Here is an 11667-nt window from a genome sequence, read left to right on the forward strand (position 1 = left end):
TGATTTGGCTGGTGTATAGGCTTGAGGAGGACAATATCAGATTAGGTAGAGCTTGCAATCAGACACGATTGAGTGACATACATGGAGATGAAAATGGTGGCATTGGACTTGAAGACGATGAGCGCTCATATTCGGTCCAAACCAAGTGATGGAAGAGATAGAGGCATCCGGCTCATAGTGTGGAGTAGAAGAAGTGTACCGATATGATTCGAAACGAGCGATGCAGGTGGAGTACGAGGATAACAAGTGGGGGAAGGCTACTGTCAAGTTTAGTTTAGGAGGAGAAACATAGTTGATTTGCTTCTAATGTTAGAGGTAGTAAAGATCTCTTGGTGTACACAAGAGAGGTAGAGGTGCCACCGTGAGGCAGACGATAGCGAGGGTCACGGGACGTCCCAGTTGGAGTGTAGGTGTTTTGATTTGGAGTGAATGTACTTCGATTTAAAGTGCAAAAGAATAGAAGACACTAGCGTGAGAGACAAAATTTCAAGACGACGATGATATATCTTCAAGCGATGTGAGGAATCAAATCAAAGGTGGAGATTATTGGGATTGTGTCTTTGATTCTTTATATAACTTCATGAGAATTAGATAGTGTTAGAGACCTATCATGATTAGGTGATTGAGTCTCATCATGATTATGAGTTTGTATCCTATTCTAATTATAAAGTTTGGCTAGGGATAGAGTTTTGGTTTCCCTATATATATTATTCTATTATTGGAGGAAAAACTAAGGAGAGGAGAGAAAGTCAATATTATTGTAATCTAGGGCTAGCAGAGGGCGTATCCTAAGTCAAGAATATTGTGCGAGAGACGATGGTTTCGTAGTCTTTGACCGTGTAAAAGATTACAATATTGGGAGAGGGTTTCACAGTCTTCGTCCATTCAAAAGATTGTTAGGAATGTGCTTTGGAGAGAATATGAGAGTTGATTATATATGTGAGGTTAAGAGATTGAGAGACGAGAGTTGAGTGGTTTCTCTTGTAGTTCTCCCTGATATATAGTGGATTTCTCGTATTGTAGCATCGTGGATGTAGGTCAAAGTTGGTCGACCGAACCACATAAATCTTGGTGTTCTTTCTTCCTAATTGTGTTTATTTTCTATCTTGTTGATTGTAGGTTGGCTTCCGAGTTGTGGAGATTGTCGTATGCGGGGAGAGTAAAATTCCCAACAAGGACATCATGAAAATATATACCCTTAATGAAGTGCCACCTAATCGTAATTTTTCATGTATATCATGTTAAATAATATCCTAAATCCCTAAAGTATCCTCATGTTGGGACCCACCAATCTATTATTATATTTTCTCAAAATGCATAAATCCCTAAAAACTGTCAAAATCAGCTTAAAAGTTGATTTCATGACATGAAACATCGATGGTTCAAATAGACAATCGATGATCCCCTAGGACCATTGATGGTGCTATCGACCATCAATGGTGCAAAAGTCTAAAGAGGTTCATATCATCGATGGGTCATTGACCATCGATGGTTTTACATCACCATCGATGGTCAAGTGCCACCATTGATGGTCAATCGAGTGATTCCTAATTTTTAGATTTTAATCTCAGCTGTTCATTCAAGATTACTTCTCAAGCTAGGGCTTGGTTTACTCGTTGTGAGGAGTTAGGTTAGATGACTAACTCGGGATAAACTAGTGCGCGGTCTTTTACGCTTACTGAATTGAGTTTGTGATTTAAGAGAACTGTTTCATACAGAGGAAGCCCCTCCACGAGAAGAAAGAGTTAATGTATGATGATTAATTTTACGAACCACTATAAAAATCTCGTATGTTTTAATTGTTTGTGTTGTGATTGTTTTATCAATTGTTTTCTCACTATATATTTATCTGTGATAAATGGAGAAATAAAATGCAATCATATTCATCTCCCTCCAGAGTTCCATCTCAGATCCAACAGGAACAACTTAGACTACACTTCCTCTCATTATTAAAAAGCATATATAACCCAGTAATTGCATTCCCAAAGAGAACCTCATACGAAGTCCACCAACTTCAGAAGCTCTATCATTATTATACATTGCGGCAGAAGTAGGAAAAAAAATTTAAACTCTAAATGACTTCAACAACTAAGAAGTTTTGATTTATTCACTGTGCCCTTACATAAGAGACTCCAACTCATGTACATACCCATGTACTTTATTCAATAAACAAGCTCCTACAATTTCTAAAGATGGCCGCAGTCATACTTTGTGTGGCTGAACTTGCCACCCAAGATTTTAGAGAAAATGATGAGGAATACGAACCTCTTAGGCCATGAAGCACAAAGGATGGACCCTAAGAGGTAAGATTTAGCTGATAATAGCAGAATCCGCCATCGTCTTTCTCTTGCGTATCTTCTCAACGCCACTCCAGCTCTGATCTGTATCTCTTGATCGCTCATTTTGCTTTCTGACAGACCGATTGGCATTTCTTGAGACAAGCATCTGGCGAGCACCACTGCATCTTCAAGAGCAGTACCGGCTCCTTGGATAGTGCCGGATCCAGCGAGTGTGTAGCATCCCCAGCCACAGTCATTGTCCCTTCACAGATATCACTGAGTGCCAAGTGCCATGGAGCATGATATCTGATTCGATGTAGGGAAAGCGACAGCGCTTCACCATTTCAACCACCTCTGCAGGGCAATCTTTGAGTGCTTCTACTGTTAGGTCTCTGACGACTCTCGAATCTTCTTTGCTTTCAAAATCTAGCATTAATTGTATTTCATAACATTTAGAGTAGAACTCGAAATTTAATTTTACATAAGAGTTTAGGATGAGAAATACCTTTTGGGTTGACTTCCTGCACGACAAACCAGTACACTGTCTTTTCGTCAATAGGAACTCTCCCAAGTAGCAGTTTGTCTCCCCATAGATATAGGAAATGATTGGAGAGGCCGTGTCCATTTGGATAACTTGTAACGGCTTGAGCCACTTGTGTTCGGAAGAGGTTTGGTGGCTTTAGTCCTAGCGTTTTTGCGACGACCGAGTTTGAGCCATCACATCCTATCAGAACCTGATGAACAATATAACAATCAAATAGCAGATCTTTTTTTTTTCCTCAAGTTCAAGCTAGAACAGATATCAAGCTTTTGAGTCCTTGTTTTACGACTTCGAGACTGTTACGTACCTTTGTTCTCATAACGCTGCCATCTTCAAGATGGACAGCGTGAAAGGAGGTAACGGGATCGGTTTCAACTGCTACAATTCGACACCCAAATCGGATCGACTCAGAAGGCAGACTGTCAGCCAAGGCGTCGACGATATCACTTCTTTTCACGCATCGAAGCCCTTCTTCGCTAAAACACGAAAATAGGCGGGTATGTTTGCTAAAACATATATAATTTGGGGCGCACCCGACGTAACAGTGAAAATGCTAATTTGAAATTGGGATGGATTGACGATACATACCCGATTGGTATTACGTCTCCTGTCCCATCCTTGTGTACCCATTTAGTATGCATCCTGTGAACACATTAAATTTCAAATGTCATGGATCTCTAAACTTGAGAACTATTGAAAACCATGATTATGCATTTATTAGTCCCGTATGAATATACATACACACGCGTATATTATACGATCTAGACTGTGGAGACAATTATGACAATGACAATGACTACCTAGCTATGTGAACGGAAGAACAAAAAAGAGAAGATAGTTCATACTCTGTGATAAGCGTAGATTTTGCGCGCAGCTGATCTCCCACCCCAAGATGATCGAAGGCGTGCCAACCGTTGTGGAAGAAAGCAATAGCAGCTCCCGTGTTTCTTAGGGTTTCAGATCTCTCCAAAACTACACTCTTCATGCCCTTCCTGTGTCAAAAGAAACATTGAAAGTAATTAGGCTTCTACTAAGTATGTACTTTTATCATCATAATATAGATTAGATAGGGATTAAAGATTTACTTGTGCAGGCCAAGTGCAGTGGCAAGCCCAGAAATGCCTCCACCAATTATCACAATGCCATGAAGCTCCTCTTGTGTCCTCATTTCCATCCTCTATTCTCTTCTCTTTCTTTTTCCTGTTGAGATCTAAATTAAATGAGCTTTCTTCTCTGTTCCTCTAAATGTGACTTGGTTATGTCTGGCGTTCGTTTATATATAAACCAGAGAAGTCAACTAAGCATAATGTGTGAAGATTATTAAAATTGAGTGGTGTTAGGGGCACACCCCCCACCACACCACCAACCACACCCCCCTCTCCCATCGCTACAGTAAACCGGACCCCACATGGGATTTTAAAAATGTTAAAATCCCATGTGGGGCCCGGTTTACTGTAGCGATGAGAGAGGGGGGTGTGATTGGTGGTGTGTTAGGGGGTGTGCCCCTAACATTATTTATTAAAATTGATGGCAGGTGCTTTCATTTATAGAAGGATATTATATTTCGCTGTCATGTGTTATGGTGTAATTAGACCAGTGACTATGAATTTCCGTACCCACACATTTAACCTTGTAATAATTTTAGTTATAGAGTGATAAATAACATTTGTTTTTTTTGATTTTTTTTGTTTTTTTTTTTTTTGTTTTTTGCTACTTGGAGTTTTGTTAAATTTGGTCGGGCTTAAGGTTGCAGTTTAGAGTTAGGGTTAGCGTTAGGTTTAGATTACAATAAAGATGATCAACTAAACTTTCACTGCTATACCCTGATCCTAACCCTAATAGCCGATAACCTTTGCTATAATCTGTGAAGACGTGGGGGCCACCCACCCACGTGAGCAGGTCCCACGCTAGTGCAAAGGCAAGCGCGTGAACGCGGTTTCGATTTCGATTCCGCGGAGGCAATGGCCCACCCGAAGACCCGGCACGTATGTATATAGCTTTTATTATCTCTTAGGTTTTTTTAGCAGGCAGAGGGGAGAAATTGGCTTCGTGCAAGGAGTTTTGTTTTTTGCAGCTGCAGGAGAAAAGCGCAGGCAGCGGCAGAAGAAAAGAAGTGTCGACTGTGTTGAGGAGATTTTGAGCAGTATTTTGTGCCGATTTTTGAGAGTGCTTTTGCATTCTTTTGAGAGAGAGATTATGAGGGATTTGAGAGATTGTTTGAGGGTTTAGGTTGTGAGATTATAAACCCTAGTTGTATTCTCTCCCTCTAATAGTAGATCTCTCCCCTCCTTACCCCGTGGACGTAGGCTATTTGTCGAACCACGTAAAATTGATTGTCTCGCTATTTGTGTGATTTGTAATAGCTTACTTAGGTTCCCTCGACAGGTCAGTCCTAGAACTGATGAGAGAAAGAGCTGATATTTTACTTTGTTGAGATATTTTGCTTAAGATTCTTGTTTCATTGGTGAAACGGGAATTCCTATTGCGACCGACTCTCTTGTTGTGCTGTCGAAATACTGTCGAAATTTCCGCTGCGCGCAACATAATCCTAATGTTATTGCTAGCCCTAACTCTACACTGTTTGGTGCAAAAGTTGCTTTTATTGTCATTGAATCTATTACAACTTTGGTCGTTACAATAAACTCAAATAAAATAAAAAGTTAATCTTTTTATAAGATCTCCTTACATAATAAAAATAAAAAGTTTATAACTTTATCAAACAAACGCATAGAGATAGTTTATCGGTCTTCTGCTTGTGCGGGATCTTTGCCTGTGCCAGGGATTTTGATATCCGTGGACCGCTTTAGATCTGGATCCGGTTGATGAAAAATTGGGCAAAGCTTCGCCTTCACCGAGGGAGTATTTGATTTGAAGCACTGAGATCGACCAAGCGAAATCAATACTCTTCTCGAGATTAAGACCAAGCGTAATCTCAAGGAACGGTGGGATAGGGCTTCAGATCATTCGAATAGCTCATTCTTTATGCTGGAGTTCGCTAGGATCTCGCTAACCCTCGTTGAAATTTGTGACTCTTGGCTCTGGAGTTCGACAGGACCTTCTCGTCTTGATAATAAGTCGCCCCCCGCTGAAAGGAGACCCTAGGCTTGTATTTATAGGGCTCCGGATGTGGGTATGTGGATGAGAATAAGTGATTTAGCCTTATCTTCAGTTAATAACGGTCTAACCACGTTTGTAGATGATATCTAGACAGTTAAGAACCCTTGGAACAGATAAATCCTGAGAAAACCGCGTAAAACCGTCAAAAATGCGTTTTCGGGTCAAAACAGCGCGACGGGTCAAAGTGGCGTATTTATCCGTTATGTTGACCTTTACACTTCGCGCGAGCTGATTGACGCGCTTGCGTTGACCGACGTGCGCGAGTTGATTATCGTGAGCGTGCTGATTGACGCGCGTGTGTTGACCGACGCACACGGGCTAACTAACGTGCGCAACTGACTGTTGAGTGCGCAGGCCACTCGGTTTGCTGTTTCGCTTCATGCGCTTGTCGACGTCAGATAATCCTCTTAGACTAGGATAATACCGTTCGTCATATTCTCTCTGTCTCGAGCTATGTGCGAACACCCATAGGCATTTTTAGACGCCTACAGATACCCCCTCCAAAGTATTTCAGACTCGTTCTTTTATAGAGGAGTCTGGAATGCTTTGGATAAGATAGGCCCTGTCTTCAACCTCTTCAGTATTTTATCGAGGAGATTGCGTAGAAGAACATGTGGATCGTTTTCAATTCTTGACTTCTTCAGCGTTCTGTCTATTCAGTGTTTTGTCGAATAGATGAAGTTCTTCCGGCGCTGTGTTTATCGTCTGACCGTTGTCGAAATCTCGAACTGAAATTGATGCGAAAGTTTCTGAATCTAGCTTGTATCATTGAGTTGACTTTGAACTGATCATCTTCGTCAGAAATTTATATCTGAATACGATTGAACTCCCAGGAATCATTATTTGCCTTATTTTAGCGAAATTATCGATAATCAGCATCGACCTTTACTGTAACGCGTTGTCCGGCGTTGACCTTTGCTGCAACACGTTGATCGGTGTTAACCCAGTTTAGCTGCAAACTATACAGTTTAAGCTCTTAAGGAATTGGAGCGTGGAGGTCCCAAATTTTGGGCTGCAGAACCAACTATTAAAGTTGTTTCGTCCGCAGATATGGATCTTATCCCGAAGTCGTTGGATGCTCAAGTTATGAGACCAACTAATGAAGCTGATGCATCAGTAACTCGCTTATATAGAATTTTTGACAAATTCTCAGCCATCAACGGGTTTGATTAGCCTTTACCGACTACCGTTTGAGTCGGGCTAGCGTGCAAATTGTTTAAGTCCGTTCCGCACGTAACGTTGTGCTAAAAGAGTTAATGTTGGCCTTCTTATTTTGATGATGTTTAACAAACAATTTATTACTAATGTTGTTTATCTAGTGCTTGTGTTATCTATTTATTGTAGACAAACAACGTTGTTGGAGGATGGATGGAATAGAGCTTCAACGATGATATCCAAAGAAGGTTGGCGGAATGTCGGGTTGAAGCCTTGCTATTCAAAGTTAAAGATCAAGTTCAAGCTTCATCCGCGAGATTACCTAGTCAAGCTTATTGAAGACCAATCAAGCTTGGGTAAATTAGTTTTAGGTTTTATATTATGTGTGTTAGTACTTTAAGCTCAATCATATACACACATACACGTTTTGGTTTTTGTATATATATAGTTATATATATACATATATGTTTTGGTTTGATAGTTTTCAAGTTTTACTATGAAACAAATGAATAGAATTGGAAAATACTATTTTGTTTCATGTTTATATGCCTATATATGACTTCACCTTTAACAAGCTTATATTTAATGAAATCATATTTAGTGTTTTGAATATATTGCATAGAATATGCAATTTTATGAAAATATTGTATTTCTAGGTTATAGACTTCATAACAACATATTATATCTTTTATCAAGTCTATACAATCATTTCATAAGGTTTCAAAATGTTGTTTAAGTCAAAATATCAAAATATCAATTTTCAGGTTTTCATGTTTTTGAACATATTTGAAAAATGATGATATTTTTTATTTGGGAAGTCCTTTTTCAAAACCAGTCGTTGTAGCATGTTTATTATCATGTCTACAATCATTCCCCAAAGTTTTATATTTTTTGGAATTTATTTGATATTTTTAAACAGAGTTTTAAAATCAGGTTTTGCAGTGTATCAGATTTCGGTCGACCGTACCGGTCGACCGAACCTGAGGTCAAAAGTTCACTGGGCGACAGAAAGCCTGTCGGTCGACCGGTCCGGTCGACCGATGAAAATTTTCGGTTCGACCGGGCCGGTCGACCGATGAAAATTTTCGGTCGACCGACGAATTTTTCGGTCGACCGACTGGGGTTGTGTTTTGTCTTTTGCTCAGGTTTATGGCTGAGTTGAGAGAGGGTATAAGTACCCCATTGCCTTCAACTCTCAAACTAACCAAGAGAGTTTTTAATCATGTTTAAGAAAGTTTTTAACAAGGGTTTTAGTTTGGTTTAAGTGTGTTTAAAAAGCTTTTAAGCAAATTGAGAGTTTGTTTTGGTGAATCAAATTCCACCACAAGAGCTTGAGGAGATTAGCTATTGAAGTTTGAGCTTCCAACTATCCTCCCTCTATTTCTTGTTATCAATTGAGAAGTTTTCTAAACTCAAACTCTAGCTTTACATTTATATACTTGTTTGATTATCATTGTTCTTAAGCTAGATTTTATATTTGAGTTTAGTTTGATTTTGATTTCACTCATTGTTACACACACCCACTTTGAGCTTATTGTATTTGCATTCATAATATATTAGGGTTGTGAGAGTTGTAAACATTGAGTTGTGCTTAATTGAGTTCTCATCTATTGTAGAGAACAAATTTATATTTGTTACATTGTGAGTGTTGTAAGGTTTTCGGTGAGCTAGAAAACCGAGAGTGTGTTGTGAAGTTTTCGGTGAACTAGAAAACCGAGTGTGAGAAGTGGACGTTGATCGGTGATCGTTGAAAACCGACATAGTGTGGTTGTAAACGTTATTCGGGTGAGCGTAGAAAACCCGGTTGTGATAGTGGATTTCTCCCCGGGAGTGGGGAGCGGAGACGTAGGACGGAAGGTCCGAACTCCGTGATCATATTGCTTGTTTGAGTGTGCTTTGGCGTTCATTCATATTTATGTTCATATCTTATATCGCCATTGTCATTAGCTCATTATCTATATCATCCACTATCTAGTTCATATTGTTTACCCTTGTGTTAGTTTATATATCCTTGCACATACATTGCATATATCTCTTTATCTTATATCGCCATTGTCATTAACTCATTATCTATATCATCCACTATCTTGTTTAGATTATTTACCCCTTGTGTTAGTTTATATATACTTGCATATATTTCACTATATGCCTCTTTGCTAGGATATATCATATTGTACATTGCTTATCCTAGCTCATATATATTATTGCATTTCATACTTGCTGGGATAACTTGTTAATTAGTTTTAATTGGTATTTAATCGGATTAGATTAGCATAAGACCCTAATCACCCACCTAGCTCATATATATTATTGCATTTCATACTTGCTGGGATAACTTGTTAATTAGTTTTAATTGGTATTTAATCGGATTAGATTAGCATAAGACCCTAATCACCCCCCTCTAGGGTCTAACAATTGGTATCAGAGCTTGGTGCTCTTTGATTTAAGGTCTAATCGCATTGAGTTAAAGATCCAAGTTAGCTTATTATGCTAATCTATTTTTGAGCTTTATTTGTATCTTGCTTGCATACATTTTCTTATTATGGACATACATTGTGCATCTTGTTTAGGCTATGATCCTGTTATTGCTCCTAAAATAAATAATCTCCCCTATGACCAATGGTGTTCTAGATTTAACATATTTGTTAGATCTAAACAATCCGATTTATGGGAAGTTATTGAAAATGCTTATATTATACCCACTTCGGAAAAATCTAAGTGGAGTAGCAATGATAAAAGAATGTTTAATATGAACAAGCTTTTGTTAGAATACTTGCTTAATGCATTTGACTCATCCTTTTCTAACAAATTTGTTCATTTTGATAGTGCTTACAATTTATAAAAATTCATAGAAGCACATCAAGGCAACTTGGAGGAAATCCAACGTAGTTTGGAGGATTATTCTTCAAGTGAGTGTGGAGCATCATCATGCACACGGCCACTAGGCGATAGCCCTAGTGTGGTAAGCGATTCAGAATCCGATAGTGATATATCCATCAATGAACTCGCTTGTGCATATGATAAATTAATGCATGCCTATACTAAGTTGCATAATAATTTTATAAATTTGAAAAGCAAGCATGTTAATTTGAAATCCGATCATGAGTTGCTAGGTTCCAAATTTGATATCATTGCAAAAGAAAATATTGTGCTTAAAGAAAACAATGACTTATTAAATTTGAAAAATGAAAAATTGACCTCATCCATTTCTAGCTTATCTCATGCTAAGAACAATGCCATATTAGAAGTAGAGAACATTAGAAATGAGTTTAATTCTTTTACAAATGATCATATATGTTCTACTTCTAATGCTAATGCATATGTGCCTAATGATGAGTTGAATAATATTAAAAATAGAATATCATCTTTAGATTCAACTCTTAAATCATGCATTGTCAATAATAACAAGCTTATGGACATGTGTGCTAAATCTCATGCTAAAACATCTAAACATCCTATTCATCATGCACACATGTATAGTAAAGTCTACAAATGCACAAATTGCGGTCGTAAAGGCCATCTTGCTAGATTTTGCTATGATGCACAAAAACCCTCTAAGGCTCATATTAATCCTTCTTGTGCATCTCATCAAGCTTCATCATCACATTTTTCACATACACATGCACATACTCATCATGTTCATCATAAGCATGCTCATGTGTTTAAATGTGATCATTGTGGTCGATTTGGTCATTTGGCCAAATTTTGTTTTGATTTAAAGAGAGTTTCACATTTGCAAAATAATTTTAAAAGATCATCCATGTTTGCAAATGTTTCTAATGTTTCTCGTGCACATGTTTATGGTCAACAAAATCAAATGGGCCTCTTTCATTGCACTAATTGCAATCGGAAAGGTCATTTACACAATTTTTGTTTTGACCGTGTTCGTGCACCATATGTGCCCAAGAGGGTTCATAACCCTAGGGCTTTGAGCTTGAATGATAGGGGTCATGTCCCTAAATCTTTTGGTACCAAGAGTTCTTGGGTACCAAAACGAATTTAATTTTTAAACCAAGAATTTTAGAATTTTTATTTTCTTTTTCTTGGTGTTGAAAAATGTGTTTTAAACTTTTATGAAAACAATTCCTTTTATTGGTCAAATTCCTTTGTTTTCATAATTCCTAGTTTTGATTTTGATGAGAGGTTTGTAATTATATAACCCTCCGGGTTTATTGGGTGTTTATTCTCAAATCATGTTTATCGGATGCTAGAATGATTATATGGGTTGGAACAAGCTTAAGAGCTTGATATATTGTTGCCTCTCTTGAAAATCTTTTATCAAAAATTTTGTTTTGAATTATTGCTTTGAATTCATTATATTTCACTTATATGATGATATTTATATGTTTGTGCTTATGGATCATCTATTCGTGCCTTATAATGTATTCCATACGTGGTTTGATCAAATCCCACAAAGAAAATTTTCTTGATTGATCAAACATCGTTTTTGGATTTAAACCTTGATTTATGATTTCATTTGATTGATTTGTTTTCATTTGAAAACTTTTTGCATGATTCTCATGTTTCTCTTCTTTTGATTTCATAAATCTACCTTTACAAATGGTTTTTATGTTC

The 11667-nt window shown here is 37.8% G+C and overlaps 1 protein-coding gene across 1 annotated transcript; it reads right to left on the reverse strand.

Moving 5' to 3' along the window:
• LOC109823139 (3-hydroxybenzoate 6-hydroxylase 1-like) lies at window positions 2077–4042 on the reverse strand. Its single transcript, XM_020389425.1, has 7 exons — window positions 3906–4042; window positions 3666–3812; window positions 3409–3462; window positions 3128–3296; window positions 2785–3013; window positions 2579–2705; window positions 2077–2541 (listed from the first exon to the last, which is right to left on the reverse strand). The coding sequence occupies exons 1-7, from the start codon at window positions 3992–3994 to the stop codon at window positions 2187–2189; spliced, it is 1170 nt and encodes a 389-aa protein (XP_020245014.1). The 5' UTR covers window positions 3995–4042; the 3' UTR covers window positions 2077–2186.

Source organism: Asparagus officinalis, chromosome 9 (genome assembly GCF_001876935.1).
Source record: "Asparagus officinalis chromosome 9, Aspof.V1, whole genome shotgun sequence".
Taxonomy (NCBI): Eukaryota; Viridiplantae; Streptophyta; class Magnoliopsida; order Asparagales; family Asparagaceae; genus Asparagus; species Asparagus officinalis.

Bases quoted from the DNA above. Each gene is read 5' to 3' on its own strand.
- LOC109823139 (XM_020389425.1), bottom strand. From the start codon at position 3,994: ATGGAAATGAGGACACAAGAGGAGCTTCATGGCATTGTGATAATTGGT. The intron at 3,463-3,665 runs GTATGAACTATC...ATGTGTTCACAG, and splicing joins AAATCTACGCTTATCACAGA to GATGCATACTAAATGGGTAC. The intron at 2,542-2,578 runs GCTCCATGGCAC...ATATCTGTGAAG, and splicing joins TACATCGAATCAGATATCAT to GGACAATGACTGTGGCTGGG.